Genomic DNA, 24,517 nt, shown 5'->3' on the forward strand with positions numbered 1-24,517 from the left:
TACCTATAACTGTTATACTTCACAAAGGCTTCTTTTTAAAAAAAATTACTTTTTAAAATTTTATGTGCGTTGGTGTTTTGCTTTCATGTATGTCTGGGTCAGGCTGTTGGATTCCCTGGAACTAGCATTACAGACTGTTGTGAGCTGCCCTGTGACTACCAGGCTCTCTGGAAAAGGAGCGAGTGCCCTTAACCACTGAGTCATCTCTTCAGCCCCACTTTTTTCTAAGACTCATTTTTAAAAAATTAGTTCCAGGGCTGGAGAGATGGCTCAGTAGTTAAGAGCAGTGACTGTTCTTCCAGAAGTCCTGAGTTCAAATCCCAGCAGCCATATGGTGGCTCGCAACCATCTGTCATGAGATCTGATGCCCTCTTCTGGTGTGTCTGGAGACAGCTACAATATACTCATATAAATAAAAAATCTTTAAAAATTGTTTTCAATATGTCATATGAATACAGATGTCCTTGGTGGGCAGAGATATCACAGGCAGTTATGATCCACTTGCCCTGTGGGTGCTAAGAACAAAATGTGGGTCCTCTGCAAGACCAATACTTGTTCTTAACTGCTGAGCCATCTCTTCAGCCCTGTGGAGAGCTCCTTGCTGGACAGTTTTAAGAGCAATAACACACACACACAGAGAGAGAGCAGGGGACTCTCTATGTAGCTCTAGCTGTCCTGGAACTCACTAGACAAGACTGGCTTTGAACTCACAGAGATAATCCCAATTCACAAGTGCTGGTAATTCCAATGTGCCTCTCAAATTCTCAAAGCCTCATTTCTAGGTGGGTGGTGGTGCTCTATGCCTTTAGTTCTAGAAACTGGGGTTTCTTTGTGTCTCCTTGACTGCCCTGGATCTCACTTTGCCTCCAGAGTGCTGAAATTAAAGGTATGAGCCACCACACGTGGCTCAGAGTCTCATGTGTATGAGACTAGCTTGGGACTCCTGATCCCCCTGGTTCAGTCTCCACAGTGTTAAGATTATAAGCATGAACCACCATACCTCATAGTCATTATTTTGATTTTGTGGATTGTTGCTGTTTTGAGACAAGATCTCGCTATCTATCTCTGGCACTTCAGTTCACTCCCTTTGAACTTCAGACTGGCTTAGAACTGACATAGATCTGACTGCCACCCCCTCACAGTGCTAGGGATTAAAGGTATATACCACCACCAGCAGTTGGTCCCGATATTATTTTTATTCTAAACTTGTGTGACTTTTCCTTGACATCTAATTCATGGCTGTCTAGAATACTCTTAAAGAAAACGGAGTCTAAAAATACAGGTTTGCACTGGTCCAGTTAGCATGTGTAAAAGGCTACGTTAGTAATATTACGTTGTGATTGTGGAAGACTTAAACACTATGCTGATTCTTTCAGGGCTCTTCATGGATAATACTTTATTTTTACTTCTTCCAGGCATTAGGTCATCAGAATTTTATCACCCAGATATTTGGGGGAAAGCCACACACTTTCCCTAATTCAACAAACTAGATTCCAGTGATAAGAAAGAAACGTAACTTTCTCTTGCATTGTTCCAGGGTGACTCACCTTCAGTCACTTTCCCCTGGGGCTTGCCCTCCAGGTAAGACGTACACTTGGTAATTAGAGTCAGTAAACAAGCCCTCAGGATGGGCTGCGCCTGCGTTGTGGCTGTCTTTGTGATGTGAAAGTGCTTTAATTTAACCCCTCTCGTGCCTTTGCACGTTGCTGGAAGACTCCGCCCCCACCCGCGTCCAGCCAATCCGGAAAGGCTGGGTGGAGAACTTCCTTTGTAATCCCGCCCCCTGGGTAATTTAATGCCGCGCGCTGGGCGGGAATGTAAGATGGCGGAGTAGCAACGCGGTTCTGTTGGTGTTCAGGTTCCCTGCTGACTTCCCTTCCAGTGGCAGCGGCGGCGGCGGCAGCGGCGGCAGCGGCAGCGGCAGCGGCAAGCACTGAGCACGTTTGGGTAGTTGTCCAAGATGCCGAATATCAAAATCTTCAGCGGGAGCTCCCACCAGGACTTATCCCAGAAAATTGCTGACCGCCTGGGCCTGGAGCTAGGCAAGGTGGTGACTAAGAAATTCAGCAACCAGGAGACCTGGTAAGGACGCAATTGGCACCTTGAGTGTACCTGACCTCCCCAAGCAGTGGCACCTTGAGGGATGGAGCGACCCTGGGATTTCCCGGCGCAGGGGGAGGGTAGAAAGGGGCAGCTTGCCCAGCGGGCTGATCCGTTATTTTACCTCCCAGGAGGGTCGCCTTCATCCTCCCCACGCGCGGTTAGGTGGAGCCAAGATGGAGGGGGGACGTGAGGCCGCTATGTTTGAAGATTGGGGATGGAGGACCTAATGTCGAGGGGAAATGGCCTCCTGGGATGTCTGGAGGGGTATGGGCGCTTAGCTTTCGGCGTGGGGACACGTGGCTTGTCGCTTCACTGTGGAGTCAGTAGATTGGATTCGGTTCGCTTTCGGCGCATCGACTGGTGTTCATCAGGGAACCTATCGCGTTCTTTTTTCTAGACTTGAGAAGCTTTGTGGTTGGAAATGGCAGCGTTCTGGTTTGGCCCTAAGGGTAACATTGTGTTCTGAAGGCGCGAAAATGTGTAACCAGGTCCCTTAGATTGACACGCTGTCGGCTGTTCCTGTCCTGTCTGTCGAGGAATTGAACCAGCCTTAAGTTAAATCCAGTTGATGGGGTAAAGTGGTTGCTTTAGCTCATCATCCTTTATTTTCAGCAGCATATCAGCTTAAGTCAGCCCGAAAAGAAAAGGGAAACCTTAGTTGTAGAATTGGAATTTTTGACCTTTTTCCAATGCCGTTATTAGCACAGATAATACACGCGCTCCGCCCCTCCTCCATTGTAGCCGCTTCTCAGTGTTAAGTGCGTGAGGATTTAGGGAACGGCTTATACGTGAATGTTAATAACGGAAGATAAAATACACGCAAGGAAAGAGCTAGCTCAAACAGCGAAGTGAAATTTGAATGTCCTCTTTTTGATGCTTTGCCTTAAAACTCGTTGCCCAGCACTGGTATGATGTCACAGACCACTAGGCAGAAGCAGGAGGATAGCCAGCCACAAGTTTGAACTGCATAGCTAATTCTAGACTAGTCCGGACTACATGGTGAGATGGTCTCTGTAAAGTTAGTAACAAAACTCTCTTCCTAGCCGCAATCCTTGTCCACATGCACTATTGGACCATGTGGAGAGGGTTGGTCGTCCTTCTTCAGTACCCCTTCCAGCTGTATTCAGAATTTTCTGGATCTCATGCACTGTATTTTATTGTTTTCCTTTAGTAGATGAAATCAGAGCACTGGCCATAATCATTTTCCGTGGCTTAATTTAATTTTGTTTTTAGATTTATCTTTTCTTCTTTTTTTCATTTTTATTGGGTATTTATTATTTACATTTTTCAATTGTTATTCCCTTTTTCCGGTTTCAGGCCAACATCCCCCAGCCCCTCCCCCTCCCCTTCTTTTAGGGTGTTCCCCTCCCCTATCCTCCCCCATTACTGCCTCCCCCAACAATCACATTCACTGGGGTTCAGTCTTGCAGGGCCAGGGCTTCCCCTCCACTGGTGCTCTTACTAGGTTATTCATTGCTTACCTATGAGGTTGGAGCCAAGGGTCAGTCCATGTATAGTCTTTTGGGTAGTGGCTGGTCTGGGAAGCTCTGGTTGCTTGGCATTATTTGTTCATAAGGGTCCTTTGCCCCTTCAAGCTCTTCCAGTCCTTTTCTCTGGATTCCTTCAACAGGGATCCGTTCTCCAGTTCAGTGGTTTGCTGCTGGCATTCACCTATGTATTTGCTGTATTCTGGCTGTGTCTCTCCCAGGAGATCTACATCGCTCCTGTCTGCCTGCACTTCTTTGCTTCATCCATCTTGGTCCAAGTGGGTGGCTGTATATGCATGGGGCCACATGTGGGGCACTCTCTGAATGGGTGTCCCTTCTGTGTCTGTTTTTAATCTTTTGCCTCTCCTATTCCCCTGCCAAGGGTATTCTTGTTCCCCCCTTTAAAGAAGGGGAGTGAAGCATTCACATTTTTGATTATCCATCTTGAGTTTCATGTTTTCTAGGCATCTAGGGTAATTCAAGCATTTGGGCTAATAGCCACTTATCAATGAGTGCATACCATGTGTGTTTTTCTGTGATTGGGTTACCTCACTCAGGATGATATTTTCCAGATCCATCCATTTGCCTATGAATTTCATAAAGTCATTGTTTTTGATAGCTGAGTAATATTCCATTGTGTAGATGTACCACATTTTCTGTATCCATTCCTCTGTTGAAGGCATCTGGGTTCTTTCCAGCTTCTGGCTATTATAAATAAGGCTGCTATGAACATAGTGGAGCACGTGTCTTTATTATATGTTGGGGCATCTTTTGGGTATATGCCCAAGAGAGGTATAGCTGGGTCCTCAGGTAGTTCAATGTCCAATTTTCTGAGGAACCTCCAGACTGATTTCCAGAATGGTTGTACCAGTGTGCAATCCCACCAACAATGGAGGAGTTTTCCTCTTTCTCCACATCCTTGCCAGCATTTGCTGTCACCTGAGTTTTTGATCTTAGCCATTCTCACTGGTGTGAGGTGAAATCTCAGGGTTGTTTTGATTTGCATTTCCCTGATGACTAAAGATGTTGAACATTTCTTTAGGTGTTTCTCAGCCATTCGGCATTCCTCAGCTGTGAATTCTTTGTTTAGCTCTGAACCCCATTTTTTAATAGGATTATTTGTCTCCCCAAGTGTTAACTTCTTGAGTTCTTGTATATTTTGGATATAGGCCCTTATCTGTTGTAGGATTGGTAAAGATCTTTTTCCCAATCTGTTGGTTGCCGCTTTTGTCTCAACACAGTGTCCTTTGCCTTTACAGAAGCTTTGCAGTTTTATGAGATCCCATTTGTGCATTCTTGATCTTAGAGCATAAGCCATTGGTGTTTTGTTCAGAAATTTTTTCCAGTGCCCATGTGTTCCAGATTCTTCCCCACTTTTTCTTCTATTAGTTTGAGTGTTCTTTTTTGAGGGGCAATCTCCGAAAGGACTCATTTATCCTCTTCTCTCTCTCTGCCTGCTTAGTATTGGGGTTGTAGACATGAGCCACCACTACTTTCACAGCCTACAATTTTACAGTCATCCCCGTTAGAGGTCAAATTTTTTTAAGCCAACGACCAATTAAATTACATAAGGTTTATTTTTCTGATATTTCTAAACGTTTCGTGTTTTTCCTTTAAAGTGGTTTGTAAATGTGTGTGTAGTAGCTAGTTAAAGTTGGTCTGTAATGGTGGCTTCTTCCTGGATTAGTACGCTGTTAATTGTGATGCAAATGGTAGGGCAAACATTGATAGCATCTGTAACCAGGCAATACCTTAGTCAAAAGAGGTGTGCAAGCTGCTGTTTTTATCTCTGGTATACTGTTATTACTCCTGGGCCTCAATAAAGAAAGCAGAACAGCCCCAGACCTTAAGAACAACTTAGCTAAGGGATAAGAATTTTTTTCCCATTTAGAGGGTTTTTTTTTTGTTTTTTTGTTTTTGTTTTTTTTTTGACCACTCTGGTTATTAAGTCTTCTGTTTTCTGGGGAAAAAATGTGAGGACTGTTTTGTCCTTGTGTTAATCCTCTGCCCTCCGCATAATGCAACACACCAGAAACTGGGATTACATTTGTGTTGGTGGTCATGGGAGAAGAGAACAACATAGTTTTCTACTGATTTATCTTGATTAAGCCCAACTTGGATAATAAGGCTTTTTACGGTTTCTTAAAATTATTTCGAGTATGGGTATTTTGCCTGCATATTGTGCACGACTGTTAGCTGTTGAGGTCAAAAGAGGGTGTTAGCCTGGGACTGGAATCACAGATGGTTGTGTGCTACCCCAGTCCTCTACTAGGGCAGCCTGTGATCTTAACTGATAAACAGGCTCTCGAACCCTAAATATAAGTTTTAGCTCTAAGTTTGGCTTTGAAAAACGGCTGAAATTTTGGTAATTAAGCAAAGTTTTTAAAAATCGTAACAGTTGGGTGAGTTGCTAAAGTGTTTTGCTGGGGGTGGTGAGTATACCTGGGTGCTTTGCTATGTGGACCAGTCTGTCCTTGGAACTTAGAAACCTGTTTCTTCTTCCTCCGTATAATTAAGCCTGCACCACCCTGCCTGACCTCAGAATAGTTCGTGTTTTTTGGAGACAAGATTTTTCTCTAGCCCTGGCTGTCCTGCAATTCACTCTGTAGATAAAGCTGACCTCTCAACTCACAGATCTCCAAAGATTTGATGCAGGCATGATGGCACATACCTGTAATCTCAGTACTCTTTCCAGGCAGAGACAGGCAGGATCTGAGTCAGAAGCCAGAAGTAGTTCCAGGCTACATAGTGAGGTCATATACATACATACAATATACATATATATATATATATATATATATATATATAATCTGTAGTTACAAAAGCAACTACTTTGTTAAAATCGTATTATATCGGTATATTATATATATATATATACTTATAAATTTATATATATATATAAATTATATATTAAATCGGTAAATCTTACAAAACTGAGGACTATAGTAATTTTGCCAAGAACTTCGCAAAAAAAGCTAAAGTTTAGAGTTATCTTATCTCTTCTTCTAGTACTTTGAAAGATAGAGGCATATTATATATAATCAATAAAAGCTGTTTAGAGACTCTACAAACTCCTAAAGTTTTTATGGATGGGTCCTTTACACAGTGATAAAGAATAGAGAGCAAAATATAATAATGTTTTAGGGGTTTTTTATAGCTCATTTGAAGTTTTGTATAAGGTGAGAAGCCACTTTGGTCTAAATGCTTTGAGGAATTTAAGCCTGTAAGGCTTTTTAGGGTCAGTTGTGAAATTCTGTATTTGTTCTCTAACTCCTAATCAAACAACCTGACACTAGGAAGTGAATCTGTGAAGCACATGCTACTCTGCCCTTTACTGAAACTACCTCTGTAGCTAGACCTCTGACACCATGTAGAAGACAAACCTGACCTTATTGGAAATCAGTGCACCCAACTTCTACTCTCCCCAGGAGAACAGAGATCTGGGTCAAAGAGGTGAGATGTGTTAAGAGAAGTGCAGACAGATTTAGCCATTTGTTTGAAGTTGCTCAATTGTTGGAAATACTTGGCCTAGACTGCATGAGCCACAAAACAGAAACACTTTTTTTAAATCAGGAAATCTTTCAAGGAAAGTGAGAGTAAAAAACACACCTTTAGTCTCAGCCAGATAAAGCAGGCTGATCTGATCTCGATGCAAAAAGTCAACCCTGGTCCATATAGGGAGTTCCAGGCCAGCCAGAATTTTGTGTGAGACACTATCTCTGAAAAGGAAAACCAAAAGACCCGGGGAATTTATTTTTAAAAGCCCCTGGTCCCCTTAACCTCGAAGGGCCTTGAAGTTCTGGGGGGGGGGATACCTATCACCCAGAGAAGAAGGTGGGGGGAAGGATTGTGGGAGGAGGTGATGGGGGGGCAGTGAACAGGATGTAAAGTGAATAAGTAAAAGAAAATAATTTTATTTAATTTTTAAAATGTCATTGCTGCTTTGGGGCATAGTACATTGGGTAACTTAGAAAATATTCCTTCCTTGAGTTATTTATTAAACCCGTCCTGGCCATCAACAATCATCATCATCATCATTACCACCACCACCACCACCACCACCACCACCTTCTTCCACTATGTGTAGCCCAGTCTGGTCTCACACTTAGGCCTCAAGAGTGTGTGTCATCATTCCTGGTTAATGCTTTTTATTTTCCTGCTTAGCACAGATTAACTCCAGATTGTGATCCTCTTGCCTCAGGCTCGAGTTCTGGGAATATAGGTGTGGTGGACTACAACACTAAGGTCTTTTAGTCTTAATATATTTTATTTACCCTCATTCGTACCTATAACTTCAGAAATTTTCATTATAGAAATTATGGAAATGCTTTCCCTTGTATCATTGTCCTTAAGATATAGTATGTATTTTCCATTTAAAGCACATATGAATTCAATTCCTTAGTAATATGAGTCCTGTTTTGTTGGAGTTGCTCTGTTTTTTTCTTCTTCTTCAGACAAGGTCTCATGTAGTCTAAGCTGGCCTCAAACATGCTGTGTAGCCCAGGCTGGTTGTCCAGGGGTCCTTTTGCCTCAGACCCTTAAATGCTACTTTAGCCATATTTCAAGTGCACAATAACCATGACTTTCTAGGTCTTATTTGAAAAATATGCAAGTACTTCTCGTAGAAAGGTTTCCTTGGACCTCTGACCTATGTGAACTTTAAAGAACTTTTTAAATGCAATTATTTTTTTTTCTTTTTTTTTTTTAACTTGAATATTTCTTATTTACATTTCGAGTGTTATTTCCTTTCCTGGTTTCCGGGCAAACATCCCCCTAACCCCTCCCCCTCCCCTTCTTTAGGGGTGTTCCCCTCCCCATCCTCCCCCCATTGCTGCCCTCCCCCAACAATCATGTTCACTGGGGGTTCAGTCTTAGCAGGACTCAGGGCTTCCCCTTACACTGGTGATCTTACTAGGATATTCAATGCTACCTATGAGGTCAGAGTCCAGGGTCAGTCCATGTATAGTCTTTAGGTAGTGGCTTAGTCCCTGGAAGCTCTGGTTGCTTGGCATTGTTGTTCATATGGGGTCACGAGCCCCTTCAAGCTCTTCCAGTTCTTTCTCTGATTCCTTCAACGGGGGTCCAGTTCTCAGTTCAGTGGTTTGCTGCTGGCATTCACCTATGTATTTGCTGTATTCTGGCTGTGTCTCTCAGGAGAGATCTACATCCGGCTCCTGTCTGCCTGCACTTCTTTGCTTCATCCATCTTGTCTAATTGGGTGGCTGTATATGTATGGGCCACATGTGGGGCAGGCTCTGAATGGGTGTTCCTTCAGTCTCTGTTTTAATCTTTGCCTCTCTCTTCCCTGCCAAGGGTATTCTTTTTCCTCATTTAAAGAAGGAGTGAAGCATTCACATTTTGATCATCCGTCTTGAGTTTCGTTTGTTCTAGGCATCTAGGTAATTCAAGCATTTGGGCTAATAGCCACTTATCAATGAGTGCATACCATGTGTGTTTTTCTGTGATTGGGTTACCTCACTCAGGATGATATTTTCCAGATCCATCCATTTGCCTATGAATTTCATAAAGTCATTGTTTTTGATAGCTGAGTAATATTCCATTGTGTAGATGTACCACATTTTCTGTATCCATTCCTCTGTTGAAGGGCATCTGGGTTCTTTTCAGCTTCTGGCTATTATAAATAAGGCTGCGATGAACATAGTGGAGCACGTGTTTTTTTTATATGTTGGGGCATCTTTTGGGTATATGCCCAAGAGAGGTATAGCTGGATCCTCAGGCAGTTCAATGTCCAATTTTCTGAGGAACCTCCAGACTGATTTCCAGAATTGTTAAATGAAATTATTAATAAGAGTTGCACGCTGATCAAATGTTTTGAAGGGTATAGCCAGAGTGGTAAGAATAACTGAGGGGGAGTATGAATGTTTCTGGAACTGGAGCTACAGGTGTTTGATTTCAGTCCTTCTTAAGAATGACTGAGCCATCCCCCTATCCCCTATTTAACTTTTTGTGGTAGAACTCTCCAAATATACATAGCTTGAGTTTGAATCCCCAGAGCCCACTTAAAGCTGAGTGCACCCACAAGTGCTCCTCTGGAAAAGTAAGAGACCTAAGAACCTCTGGAAGGTTATAGCTAGCTTGCCTCATGTACATAGCAGTTGAACAGCAAAAAGACTGTCTTCTGACCTGACTACATGCACACCCTATACACATAAAAATTAATACTAGTTGAAGAGCTAGTCAGTATTCAGTTCTATCATTAAATTAAAAATTTAGTCTAAATATTTGGCAGTGTGAATGTCATGTACCACAATAAAAGTGTGGAGGTCAGAAGACAGCTTTTGGAAGTTGGGTTCCAGGAATGGAATTGAAGTGCTTATGGCAAGCACCTTTCTCAGCTGGATACTAACAGTTCTTTATTGCTAACACCTAAAAACTTTTATTACGTTTTCTTTATTTATTGAGGAGGGGACATAATGCATTTGGCTATTTTCTTGTACCAGGTCAGTTTAGGGATTGAACTCAAGATGTGAGACTCTGCAGCAGACCTGCTAAACCATCTTACCATGGTTTTGTTGAACATTTTTATTGTTGCTTTCGATTTAAGATAGTCTTTAATTTGTAGCCTAGATTAGCCTCTAACTCAATCCTCCTGCTGCAGCACCATGAGTATTAGATTTACTGGTATATATTGTCCTACCCAGCAAATATGTATATTTTTAAATATGTTTGAACTAGAATGAAATTAAGATCTTGTTGAGTATATTAGTTTTAGGGTTTTTCTTCACTTTTATTTTCCACATATGAGGGGTTTGTCTGCGTGCCTGCCTATGCAACACATGCTATGCCCATCAGTGCCTATGGTGGCCAGAGGAAGACATTGAAACCCTAAACTGAAATAAGGGGTGGTTGTGAGCCACTATGTGGGAGCTGGGAACAAGTACTCTTATCCACTGAGACTGGCATACACACGCAGGCATTCATGCATGCATACATACACAACACACGAGGTTTTGATCTGAAACAGAATTCAGGATGTCTTCAAATTCCTTATAAAACCTGATTTTCCTGTCTCAACCTGGAATTAAAGGCTGTACCGACACCTAGATAGGATCTAATCCAAGACTTCCTAAATACTAGGCAAACACTCGCAACTGAGCTACAACCTTAGCTGGAATCTTTATTCTTAATGGTTCTCTGAATACAATTTAATAAGAACTATCAGAGAAGGAATTGGAATTGGAGACCTAAAAATGGGTAAGTACTTATAGAAAAGGACATTCCCGATACTGGCAAGAAGCATAGAGAGAGGCCAGGAGGTGAAAGGATATGGCCAAGGAATATTAAAAACACACAGAATGGTGCATGACAAGCTAGGAGGAAAATATTTTCAACTATCTCCCCCCCTTTTTTTTGAGAAAAGGTATGTAACCTTGGCTTTCATCAATGTCCTAAAGGATAGAAGTCTAAGTGTGTACCACCAAACTTGGTTCAGAGATGGACAATTTCTTATGCTAACTCTAGAAATTGGAAGTTTCCTAGGTTCCCTCATAGCATTACAACTTCTCAGAAAATACAGAATTAAAGTAGGTTCTTTTGACTGACCACAGAAGTGTCTTTCATTTTTTATACTTCTGTTACCTCAGCTTTAATTGAGAGATGCAGTAATGGTTTACTTGAGTATACACAGGTATAATGGCACACAATTATATTCTTTTCTTTACTATTTATTTTTTTACTTGGTCCAGACTGCCCTGGAGCTCCCTGTCTATCCTAAACCGCCCTCAGCATACTCTGTCTTAATTATAAGTGTGTGCCATCAAAATTGAATTTGGAGCCAGGCATGGTGGTGCCTTAGGAGGTAGCGTTGGGAGAATCAGATGTTTGAGCTCATCCTCAGCTCTATAGTAAATTGCAGGCCATCATGAATTACATGGGTCCTTTATTATCTCCCCAAAAAGAAAATAAAAATAAAAAAATTGAGTTTTGAGAGTAGACAGTATAGCTAGTGGTAGATCACTTGCCCAGCAGGTACAAAATAATGAGTTTTATTCCCAGTGTCACAAAAATGAATTTTGAGTTGTAGACGTATGAGCAGTTGGAAAAAAGGAGAAAAATATATGTCTTACTGTGTTTTATAACTTTCTGATTATAGTTTATTTTTTCTGCAAACTATAGTTTTCTTGTAAAGCTATGGTATAATGCAACAATAAGTATTTTTACACTGATAAAAGTCAAGAGAGGCTGGGCAATGGTGGCACAAACTTTTAATCACAGAGGCAGAGGCAGGCAGATCTCTGAGTTTGAGACCTGCCTGGTCTACAAAACAAGTCTAGGACAGCCAGGGCTCTTTTAAACAAATAAACCCTGTCTCAAGAAGGAAAAAGAAAGAAAAAAAAACAAACAAAAGTCAAGATATATAAAGCGCCCCTATTGATCTTTTCTGTATGCTTTGAGGTGATTACATCTACTTTCCTCCTGCTCTTTTTCTTTCAATAGTTTTCTTTTAATACTGCCTTTGGCAGGTTTTAGTATGTAAGTAATACTTACTGGCCTCAATACAACTGAGTTGGAACCTGTTTCCTTCTTATCCATTTCTGGAAAAAACTGCAAAATTAGCATTAATTCTGTATAAATGTTGGTAGAATTCTCAGATTAAGCTGGGTGTTAGTTTTGTTGCCTACTTTTTTTTGATACAATATATTTTGATCATATTTTCTCCTCACCCAAGTCCTCCCAGATCCTCCCACCTCCCTACCTACAAAGCTGTATTCATTGGTTATCTTAGAGGGTTCTCTATCAATGGTATTGATTTTTTTCACTCATGTATAAACTAGCCTTTTATTTTGTTGGTTTTTCTTCATTTTACACCAAAGTCTTTGACTTTTTTTTTTCAGAAAATTTTATGTAGCTACCTTGTCTTTGAGATCACCATCACCCTTCCTCAGTTTCTTTAGTCCTGGAATTGCAGATGTTTACCACCAACACTGGCCCAACTTTGTAGTTTTGTTTTGGCTTTTTGAGATAGTTTCTCTATGTATCTATAGCTGTCCTAGAATTCTGTGGACCAGGCCAGTGTCAAACTCATAATGAGATCTGCCTGCGTCTCTCTGTCTCCCAAGTACTGGAGTACCGCCACATCCAGCCAATTCCTGTTCTTAAGACTGACTAATCTCATCCCTCCAGACCATAGTAGTTAGCAAGACTTTCTTCTTAATTCAGAGTAGTTAGCACAAAGAGGGCAGGGCCCACATCTGTTTCATTCACCATTACATATTCCTAGTAGAGTACTTAGTTTGACGTGAATATTGAATACTTTAGCAAACATACACTATGATAAGAGGGGTACTGTCTTCTCTATATGCAGCATTTTTACAGAACAGTGGTGATTCATTTCTGAGGATTTTCTTCCTTATGTGTGGACTATAATAGTCACTATTAATAGCAGATTTGGTATTATATCTGATGGCCACCATAAAAAATTACAATGCAATTACATCTTTATAAATACTTTAGTATGTGTAAAGTCAACCAGTCTTTTTCAACCTGTGCCACACTTATAAACTCAGAATATTTGTATAGTGAACTGTAATGAACTGGATGGTAAGCTGCTTCTGGTATGCAGGTTCCTTTAGGTGCTCTCCCAAAGTCTGAAGTAATCGATACCCACATGTAGCCGTAACCCACCCATAGCATATATTAATGCTGATCCTATGACTGTGGTGCTTAGAAAAATCTGTTGTTTATATTCATTCTCCTTTTTTCTATTTTAGCGTGGAAATTGGGGAGAGTGTTCGTGGAGAGGATGTCTACATTGTTCAGAGTGGGTGTGGTGAGATAAATGACAATCTAATGGAGCTTTTGATCATGATCAATGCTTGCAAGATTGCTTCTGCCAGCCGGGTTACCGCAGTCATCCCATGCTTCCCTTATGCCCGCCAAGATAAGAAGGATAAGGTAGGAATGAATTTTTTTATTGGTGTTGATCAGACCTAGTCCTTAATGGTAGGCTAGTGCTCTGCCACTGAGTTATACCTTCAGCTCAGACTCTTTCTAATGTAGGGGAAAGAGGAATATTCTCCAAAGTCACAAAATCCCTAGATATCAGTTATATATACATGTTTGTTAGATGCACCATTGGTGTTACAGTGGTGAATATTGCTGCCTTCCAAAATATTTCCTTAAGTATTCCCTATCTTTACATCAATGTCATATAATTGATTTTAAAAGCAGTACGAATATATTATATATTTTACTTAAGTATTTTAACTTTCAGTTAGATGACAAGAATTGTTTTCATAGCTAAAAGTATGATAGTTTAATTCAAATCCCACAGAAATCCATTCGTAAGCAAATGTTGTTAAATGACTGACATTGGAGTGCATGGCCTTACTTTTTATACATTATTTTATTTATTTACATCCTAAAGGTTGCCTCTCCTCCTAGTCCCTCCTTGTAGAATTCTTCCCCCATCTCCCCTCCCCTTTACCTGAGAGCATGTCCCCTCCTGGGTATCCCCCCACCCTGGGGCATCCTCTCCCACTAAGGCCAGACAAGGCAACTCTCTGCTATATATGTCCCAAGGGCCTTGGTCCAGCTGTGTATGATGCCTGGTTGGTGGCTCGGTGTTTGGGAGCTCCCGGAGGTCCATGTTAGTTGACACTGTTGTTCTTCCTATGGGGTTGACACCCCCTTCAGTCCCTCCCCTAAATCCATAGGGGTCCCAACCTCTATCCAATGCTTGGCTGCAGGCACCTGCATTTGTCTCAAGTCAGCTGCTTGGTAGAGCCTCTCAGGACAGCCGTGCTAGGCTCCTCTCTGCAAGTACAACATAGCTTTGGTAATAGTGTCAGGGTTTGGTGCCTACCCATGGGATGGATCCCAACCAAGTTGAGCAGGTCACTGGACCTCCTTTCTCTCATTATCTTCATTTTTATCCCTGCAGTTCTTCCAGATAGATTAGTCAGAGTTTTTGAAGATGGGTTGGTGACCTCATCCCTCTACTGCTGACTTTATAGTCTTTTTTTGTTGTTGTTTTGTTTTGTTTTTCACTGGGTAGATCAGGATGGCCTTGAATTCTTGTCTCTGCCTCCAGAGTGTTGGGACTAAAGGTATGGGACACCACTTCATGTCTTATTCTACTATTTTGTTTTGTTGTTGTTGTTCAAGACAGGGTCTCCCTATGTAGCTCTGGCTGTCCTGGAACTCTGTAGATCAGGCTGGCCTCATAAGAGATCTGTTGTTTCCAGGGATCAAAGGCATGTGCCACCATGCCAGTCCCTGGCTGTTTTCTTAAACATTTTTTTCAATGTATTCAAGTGTTTACTCAATCAAGCTCAATCACACTATTTCTAAAAATTGTTTTATTGAAATATTTTAATGCGTACATATCAGTACTTATACCACCTAAAACATCATAGTTTAAAAACCTATATCACAATAAAATTATTAAATATGACTCATCTGAAGGTCAGCTTCATATTAACCTCAACATACCTTTGGCAGTATGAGACTACTACAGAGTCTATGCTTTTGCTCTATAGTTGTCATAGTAAACAAAAAAACCTATAGCATTCCCCCTAGGTATGTATCATTTGTAAAAATGAATTAGAAAGAGCTTGAAAGCTTTATGTATATACCTCATCCTGTAAATAAATCAGATACATGAAATACACAAAAGCTATAGAGTAAAATCTGTTTTTAAAGTCTAAAGTCCCAGCTAATTATACCATTTGGATCTTCTGGCAATACAATGATGTGCATAAGGGAGAGGGGTATACTTGTCCTATAAAAAGAGAAGCAACTTAACTGAGAAATACAACTAGTTTGTATAAATTATTATTCTGTAGAATAATGTTAGTTATTATTATTAGAATTATTCTGTATAATCATTAAATATAAATAGTTACCACTGAATTTACATGCCATATGTGGCATATAGGTAAGTGATAATGTTTCTCAAGCAAATGAATTGTCTTCATCTTGGTTTTTGATTTTTTTTCCTTTCCTTCTATTCAGAGCCGGGCTCCAATCTCAGCTAAGCTTGTTGCAAATATGCTCTCTGTAGCAGGTGCGGATCATATCATCACCATGGATCTCCATGCATCTCAGATCCAGGTATAAGTTACAGCTAAACACCGAGAGTTAGAAGGGCGCTGCAACTGGAGGCTGAAAGATGAAGCAAGAAGTTTAGGGTTTGCTAGTATGGGAGGAGCATAGGCTTTAAGATTAGAACGAGTCTGGATGCTTCTTCTTAAACATACTAGCACGTTAACTTCCCATGGTAGATTGCTACTGAGCATAATGTATGTTCAATGTTATGGTTATAAAATATTAACTCTGTGATACACTTGGTTGATGTAGCTGTTAATAATGGTAGCTATTATCAGGATTATCCCCCTAGAAGTCTTAAATTTAGAGCTACAGACATTAGGGATTTTTCATACAAGCCCAGAGCACAGGAAATCAATTGCCACATTTATTTTATATTATATAAAGAAACTTTCTGATATGCATGGTAGTGTATACTTATCATCTGGAAGACCTAGGCAGGGAGAGAGTAAAACCTATTTTAAAAATATAAACTCCCAGGGATTGGGGATTTAGCTCAGTGGTAGAGCGCTTGCCTAGCAAGCGCAAGGCCCTGGGTTCAGTCCCCAGCTCCGAAAAAATATATATATATAAACTCCCAGTTAATACCATTTGGATCTTGTGGCAATACAATAACGTTTATAGGCTAGAGGGATATACTTGTCTTATAAAAAAGCAACAACTTCATTGAGAAATACAACTTGTTTGTGTAGACTAGAATTAAGACACATGTCTCATGATTTCTAGTTCTCCCCTAGAATCATTGAATATAAATAGTTGCCACTGAGTTTATATGCCATACTCTAGCTGCTTTACCAGTTGGACCAGCACAAACACTAAGTGGTATAAACCGTATATAAACTGGGAGTCTGATCATTATTGGTTTGGCAGTTCGTAGTACTTCGCTGAATTTAACTTTACAAGGGCCCATGTCTGTTCCTATGATCAGGTATGAGTTGGCTAATGGCTAATATTGCTGAATTTGCCAGGAAGGAGGCTCTTTTTATAGGTACCACTTTGGGTGTGGCTTTCCATTACTTTGAATATTGTAGTAAGTTATAAATTATTGTTTCTTTCAACATTTGTATATTGCGTGTTGTATACATGGATACATGCATGCTGTGTGGCGGTAAGAGAATGACTTGTAAGAGCTCTCTAACCAAGTGGGTCCTCAGCATCAAACTTAGGCTGCTTTACCTGTTAAACCATCTCACTAGCCCCCCTTTTTATTATCCTGACTAACTGATTGTTGATTGGGTGCACATATGCTAAAGCGTGTGTATGGAGGTTGGGAAGGTAACTTTGAGTAGTCACTTCTTCCGTGTGAGTCCCAGGGAGCAAACTCCTCAAGACATCAGACTTAACAGCAGATACCTTTGTCAGATGAGCCATCTCTCTGGATCTGATTGTTAGACATTCATAAGTGGAAGGAAAGAAAAATAAGACAAAACTTAACCCACTTTCTTTCTGCAGGGCTTCTTTGATATCCCAGTGGACAATTTATACGCAGAGCCAGCTGTCCTGAAGTGGATTCGGGAGAACATCTCTGAGTGGAGAAACTGTACTATTGTCTCCCCTGACGCTGGCGGGGCCAAGAGGTATGGTTATGATTACTGTTGTTCTTAAAATAATGGACTGTGTCAGGCGTTGGCAGTACAGGCTTTTATCTCAACACCTGGGAGGCAGAGGCAGTGGATGTCTGCTTTCAAAGCCAGCCTGCTCTACAGAGTGGCTTTGAGGACAGCGAAGCTGTTAAAGAGAGAAAAAAAAAAGCCTTTCTTAAACCAACAGTCCTTGCGTTATGCTTGACTACCACATTAGCAAAACAACACTACTGGATTTTATTGGGATTTGCAATGAAAGGCATTTATTATTAAACCCAATATTAATAGATAAGGAAGCTTTACACTCCTTGGTTGGTGGTCCAGTCCCTGGAAGCTCTGGGTGGGCCGGTCAGCCCACCCAGTGTTCTTCCTAGCGTAGGTAGATACTGGAGAGCAGTGGGGTGGAAGTGGGTGGATGGGATGGAGGGGGGCAGTTGTATAGGGGTAACTGGGAAGGGGGATATCATTTGATATAAAGGAATGGAATGATTAATAAAAAATTTAAAGTTTAAAATCCTTTTACAAAGCTGTTGGTTAGACCATTTGATCCCTGGATTAAAATATTAAACAAAAAGGGAAGTAAAGTGTATGGTATTTGAATTTAAAGCTTGTACCTTAAACTTTTAAACCAAACTTATTGCCAGGGTTTAGCAGTTAAAATAGCTCAAATAGTGCAAATTTGATTTTCTTAGTGGATTGTGTGTTAATAATACATAGAAATACAACACATGTTCTTTTGGAAATAGAGTGAAGGGCTACAAAACTCAGATAAACTAGATAAAACCAGCGTAGACCTTTCCAAAGTAATAAGAAACCATGAAGAATTCAAGCAGTTCAAATCTTTCTCAACCATCTCTTTCATTTCAGTAACTTCAGTAGAATTAATAAACTGAGAACTTAGTTCATCCAGCCAGATGCATAACTCGGTGTTTAATCCACAGTTGCCATCTGTGTCAACAACAGTTGTCACAATTTGGTTTAACTTCTGAAGCATTGTCTTCATGTCTTTCTCAGGACTTAAAAATTACTTAAATTGAAATAATCAAACAGCTTTGCTCTTTTTTAAAGCTTGGTATAAGAATGGCTTTTTTTTTTTTAAAGATAAGAATTTTTTTTAAGATTTATTTATTCATTTATTATATATAAGTACACTGTAGCTGTCTTCAGATACACCAGAAGAGTCTCTTTACAGATGGTTGTGAGCCACCATGTGGTTGCTGGGAATTGAACTCAGGACCTCTGGAAGAGCAGTCGGGTGCTCTTAACTGCTGAGCCATCTCTCCAGCCCCAAGAATGCCATTTTCTGCAAATGACTTACTATTTATTCTTTGTCATTCTTTCAAATTCTAATTACTTCATAGTGATGGAGTATTTCCCAAGTGAGTGATACTCACTTGTATCTTGGCAGAGTTAGGGAGTAGGTAAGGTCCCTAGTGGGATTATTTTTTTTGTACAGCAGCTTTCCACTCAAGGGGGTCGGGGTATTTTTCCAACCCTTTTCTGCTGTGTTCGAGTCTTGGCCAGTGAGCATGAATAATTTGGAACACTTAAGGTAACTGATAAGATGCATTTGTTTTGTCATCATTCCAAGTAAACTGGTTACCTCTGATGTTAGGTGCCTAACCAGTAGTAATAGAGAACACAAGGTATGGTTAGTTGAGAACCAGGTAGAAATCTTGCCTAGGGTTGTGGTTCGAACCTTATATGGTCACAAGTTCTTGACCTGTTCAACAAAAACTATGGTTACAAGGGAAATACGACATAATGCTAAAGTTTGATCAATGCTACACTTAATACCACAAAACATAAAGCATGTAAAGCATGAATCTTTTCTTTATGACAAGGAATTACAGTGGTGCCTGGGCACACATGTCGCATAGGTAGCCTATTGTCATTTACACTGAATGGCTTTCTTAGTTTAGTATAGAATAGTGTTTATTTAGTGCATGGGGAGGGGAGTTGAGGAGTAGTAAAGACAGAAAGGCAGAGGAGAGGAGAGTGACCATGAGCACATGGGGAGAGCAGGGAGGGTAATGGGGAGAGGAGGGACAGAAAGGGAAGAGAGAGAGAAAAGCAAAAACCACTGAATGACTTTCTGCATAAGTGCATTGTCTTGTACTTTTGTCAGATTTGTCTTTTAACCTGCCTTTGGAAAACAAGTTTTCTTCAATTGATGATAATTTTGGCAACATAATAACATGCCCTTGTTTGTCTGGTTAATTGGCTTAATTTTCCTTCTAGAAGGAATCTCAAGGTTGGTGACCAGGTACCATCAGTGGTGGGTTTTACCACCATTATGGGAGAGGGTAGGGTTTAATCCACTCCTCCTGCCTTCAGGTTCACATGTTGCTACTTCTAGATTCACAAGTCTCCCATGATGGAAATCTGCACTCCCTGCACTAACTACTAAGATTTCTCTTCTGCTTTTTAATTAGCAAACTAATATACCTTAGTATATACTGCTTCTCAGGACGGGTGAAGGGTATGTCTACCCCATCCACACAATGAATGGTTAAAGTTTAACTATTATATTCCTATACTACTGTTGACATTAGAGAAGTATTAATCCACAAAATCCAGTTTGTAATGTTTGCTTTTGGGGATGTCAATGATAGTTGCTTTCTTCTAGCTCTAGGATCTGTTTTAGTTTCAAGAAGTATTCTCCCCTAGGAAAAACATTCCATTATTTTGTACAAGTGGGCACAAGTGATGGAACCCAGGGCCTCCTGCATGCCAGGCCAGCTGTCTACCACTAAAGACACTCCTCCCAGCCTTGGAAGCCACTTTTGCCTCTTTTGGATTTTGTCCTTAACTTAACTTTGAACATCTCCTATTTTCCAGAGTGACCTCCATTGCAGACCGATTGAATGTGGATTTTGCTTTGATTCACAAAGAGCGGAAGAAGGCCAATGAAGTGGACCGCATGGTACTAGTAGGAGATGTGAAGGATCGTGTGGCTATACTTGTGGATGACATGGCTGACACTTGTGGTACAATTTGTCATGCTGCTGACAAGTGAGTACAGGATAGGGGGCAGTATTTAGAAATAGCTAAACTACTGCTTTACTGATTCCTTTTGAAACGCAGCTGAAGGGGAAAATAGCTTTGGGATATTTTGATCATGCTAGCTTTAAGTGCATATAAAGTGTTAATAAGTGTTTCTCATTTCAGATTCTTAATTTTTATAAACAGACACTGCTTTTACATACAGGGTATCCTTAATAACTTAGCAAAAGTTAAGTCCGTCACATGCACTTTACCTTTGAAAAGCCCTTACTTAGTAACACAAATCTCCCATGGACTGAGCTGTCTCCCCTCACAATCACATGGCTGCCTGGAAGCTGTGCTGAGACAGTATTTTGATTGCATATTGAATGCTAGACCAGAGAAAGATCAAAATTCTACACCTGCTTTCTACTGAATACATAGTATGTTCTTGTCATTAGAAAGTCAAAATCGTAAGTTCAGGTAAAGCAGGTAAAGTTTGCCCTTTTAACCATCTAATTCAATGACATTAATTATATTTACACTGCTCACTTTTTGTTTTGATGAGTTAGGAATCCCTAGATATCCCTTACATATATTTATTTATTTTGTATGTGTCATATGTGCATATGCCATGGCAAGCAGGCAGAAGTCAGAGGACAACTTTGAAACTGGCTCTCTTCTTCTACCCTGTTGGTCCCAGGGATCAAATTTAGGTCAGCAGGCTGAGCAGCAAGCACAAAGTATTCTGATTAATCTTACTTTCAGGGTTAAGCTTTCAGTCTTGTGGTACCATACATGTTTTTATCATATAGTTTTCCAGATCGTATTGAAGAGCATTTCTCTTTTTGCCATCCAGAAAGAAGACACAGATTACCCCTGGGAATTTTTTTTATAGGTTCTAGCACAATAAGGCTTAGTGCAGGCTTTATTCTTTAATAAGTCCAGAACTGTGTCCCCCAAAATTCATGTTGACTTCTAGCCCCAGGTGTGATTTTGTGGGTTCACCCTGGAGGGGTAGGTATTTAGACTTAAATAGTGGGATCTTGAGAGCACAACCCTCATGATAAGATTAGTGACCTTATTAGAAGAAAATGCTTGATACACTTTATTTACACATATACTAGAAGGTCCTGTGAGATACTTGGCTATACTTGATCTTAGCCTTGTTTGTGAAACAAACTTGTCTGTGATATTGCTATGACAAATTAATACTCTTCCTTCTTCCTAATTCAGATTCTGTATTTAAATGTCAGATTAATCAGATCTTTTTCCTCCAGACTTCTCTCAGCTGGAGCTACCAGAGTTTATGCCATTTTGACGCATGGGATCTTTTCTGGCCCAGCCATTTCTCGCATCAACAATGCATGCTTTGAAGCAGTAGTAGTTACCAATACCATACCTCAGGAGGACAAGATGAAACACTGCTCCAAAATCCAGGTGAGATGACATTGCTGCAAAAGCACATTTCCATTAGGTGTTTTGATGATGATATGTCAATACTGAAGCTTAACTTCTTTGAGTTTTCCTTTGTTTTGTTCTGGGAATGGAACCCAAAGTCTTCTTTCTGTAGGTAAGATATAGTCTCAAAAGTTACCCAGATTGGCCTTGAACTCATTCTATAACACAGACAGGCCTTGAACTTGAAATCATTGTACTTTATTTAGCCTCTAAAGTAGCTAAAGGCCTGGCTTCTCTCTTTGGATTTTTGCTTGCTTACTTGATATAATGTCCTTTTATGTAGCCTCGACTGACCTAGAATTTGGTGTGTAGATCAGGCTGGCCTTAAACTCAAAATCTACCTGCCTCTGCTTCCTGAATGCTGGGATCAAGAGTATGCCTAACCACATCCAACTTTGTATATTTTGAAAGCTTTTTAATTACCATTTAAAAAGTATTTGTATATATGTGCTTGTGTGAAACTGGAGCTAAATGTAGTAGTAGTGAGGGAGCTTCCACAGGAATGCAGGGAACTGAATTCAGGTCCTCAGGAAGAGCAGTAAGCAGTCTTAATGTTGAGCTACCCCTCCCTAGGCTCTTTGTTATTTTTGTTGTTGCTTTTGCTTTGGTCTTTTGAAACAAGGCAGCTTTTGACTAGGGTAGCCTGAGACTCACTGCAACCTCTTACCCCAAGGGCTAAGATTCTAGGCATGTTCTTTTTTGTGAGTATCTGTTTGCTTTTAGAGACAGGGGTTTTCTGTGTAGCCTGGCTGTCCTAAAACTTGCTCCATAAACCAGACTGGCCTCAAACTCTGAGAACTGCCTGCCTCTACCTCCTGAGTGCTGGGATTAAAGGTGTGGGTCACCACCACCCGACTGATTTGTGGGTGTGTGTGTGTGCGCTCGTGCAACGTGTGGGAGGTTCCTGCAGAGAGCCAAAAGGGCATCAGATTCCCTGGAGCTAGAGTTAAAGGTGGTTGTGAGCCACCTGACATGTATTGGGAACTGAACTCTAGTCATGTCGACAAGCAGCCAGTGAGTGCTCTTAACTGCTGAACCATCTTCATTTTCGTCAGCTGCTAAGAGTATAAACTTGGCCTGCATAGAATCACTCTTTTAATGACCTTGAGTCAGGGTCTGTCCTGTAATATTAAGCATTTAACTCCTTCCTAAGTGATATGGTAAAGGGGCGGAGGTGAGTGCTAGATCCTTAGTTAGGTTTGCTTTCCAGGCTGCTCATATAGGCTGCAGAGAGGCCCATGGACTCTGTTCTTGCATACCAACCTCGTGCATTTTTTTTGCCTCTCTAGGTGATCGACATCTCTATGATCCTTGCAGAAGCCATCAGGAGAACCCACAATGGAGAATCTGTCTCCTACCTGTTCAGCCATGTTCCTCTATAATATAATAAATTCTGAAGCGTTTTCAAAATGAAACCACCCCCACCCCTTGTTTTTCTTGTATTGGTGAGTTGGGCAGAAGAGCCAGCTTGCTTCAGTGTAGCTTTTTACACCCCACATTAGCTACATTAGGATTTATCCTAATTGGAGAAAGACAGATTGCTATTAACTGCTAAGACACCCTACCTGCATTGTTGCATCCTGGCTTTCTTGTTTATTTTGTGATCCTTGCAGCTTTAAATTGAGCTCCACTGTTGAAAGATGCATAGACTATTAAAAGAGAGAGTATTCCCCAAGGCCCTTAGGATGGAATTGAGGAGCTCATACTCCATTGCATGTGAAGGCTTTGGAGTTTCAGAATAACTAGCAACAAAGCCAGCCCTCGTGTGATACATTTTCAGAGGTCTATGCTACACTCCAGCAAGTTCCCTGTGCATCCTTAAACAGAGTTCGCCTGCTGAGCACCCTGTACGGCAGGGGCGGGTAGCTCAATGCAGTAATTAATTTTTGGGAGGAAGAAGCCTGATCTATTATCATCTGTTTAATTCTCTGTAGCTTGGATTCTCTACGCCTATTACTTTCCTGTTGGCTTCACTTTCAGCTATCTCGACTCTTTCCTGGACAAATATCTTGAACTCAGTGGTCATTGTTTGTGACAAAATCTTCTGTAAGACAGACTTGCTTCTTGCTATGTAACTGCTAACATTGATATTAGGTAACTTGCTATAGCACAATCTTCCTTAGCCCGCTCTCTCTGAGTTAGTGGGTTTTAGGTGGTGTGTGTCGTAGTGCCTTTTGATTAATTTAAGTATTTAATTTTTATCTTCCTTCGATCTGTTTGGCTTAACGATTTGATCTTATTGTCTCATGTAGAAGAAACTTAATAAAATGTCTGTCATGTGTACAATTTTGGGTGTGCTGTCTTATCTGCTGATTTCCCTGCTGACATTTGTCTTAGGTGTTTTTTTTTCTTTCCCAACCATTTTAGCCACCTTGTTAAGAGAAAGCAAGACTAAAGTATCCGAGGTTTAGTGAGAATTAGAACTAATTAATTCTGTATAGTATACTTGAATTATATGAAGCATAATTAATGCCTTCTGGGTTTCTGCCACTTATTCCTGGAAATCTAAATTCCTATTTCTTTTAAACTGATTTTGTCTAATGTGATAATTTTCTTCTTTCACCAGTGCTTAATTGCTAAATAAAACTTTGGGGATTGTAAGAATGCAGAATTTAAGCATAAATTATAATGCATTCCAAGACCATAATTCAGGTTCTTCGTCCATGCCTGGATAAGATGTACAGTTTCCTTTCAGATTCCTTAATTATAGACCTTGGACAGTACTCCCTTGTTTAAACTAGGATCTACTTTTATATTTCCAGGGAGTGTTGGTTTTCTTGTTTTGCATTTTTGTTTTGGGTTTTTTGATTTTTGACACAGGTTTTCTCT

General features: G+C 40.5%; 1 protein-coding gene across 1 annotated transcript; it reads left to right on the forward strand.

Annotated features, from left to right (window-relative positions):
• The first annotated feature begins 1,805 nt into the window (after positions 1-1,805).
• On the forward strand, positions 1,806-23,974 carry Prps1 (phosphoribosyl pyrophosphate synthetase 1). The gene is made up of 7 exons (XM_032890061.1): positions 1,806-2,082; positions 13,322-13,505; positions 15,567-15,665; positions 17,112-17,236; positions 20,084-20,257; positions 21,508-21,667; positions 22,978-23,974. Exons 1-7 carry the CDS (start codon positions 1,961-1,963, stop codon positions 23,068-23,070), a joined length of 957 nt encoding a protein of 318 aa, XP_032745952.1. The 5' UTR covers positions 1,806-1,960; the 3' UTR covers positions 23,071-23,974.
• The last annotated feature ends 543 nt before the right edge of the window (positions 23,975-24,517 follow it).

The sequence above is a fragment of the Rattus rattus genome, chromosome X (assembly GCF_011064425.1).
Source record: "Rattus rattus isolate New Zealand chromosome X, Rrattus_CSIRO_v1, whole genome shotgun sequence".
Taxonomy (NCBI): domain Eukaryota; kingdom Metazoa; phylum Chordata; class Mammalia; order Rodentia; family Muridae; genus Rattus; species Rattus rattus.

Coding starts and splice junctions, on each gene's coding strand:
- Prps1 (XM_032890061.1), top strand. CDS start 1,961: ATGCCGAATATCAAAATCTTCAGCGGGAGCTCCCACCAGGACTTATCC. Junction 2,083..13,321: donor TTCAGCAACCAGGAGACCTG/GTAAGGACGCAA, acceptor TTTCTATTTTAG/CGTGGAAATTGGGGAGAGTG. Junction 13,506..15,566: donor GCCAAGATAAGAAGGATAAG/GTAGGAATGAAT, acceptor CCTTCTATTCAG/AGCCGGGCTCCAATCTCAGC.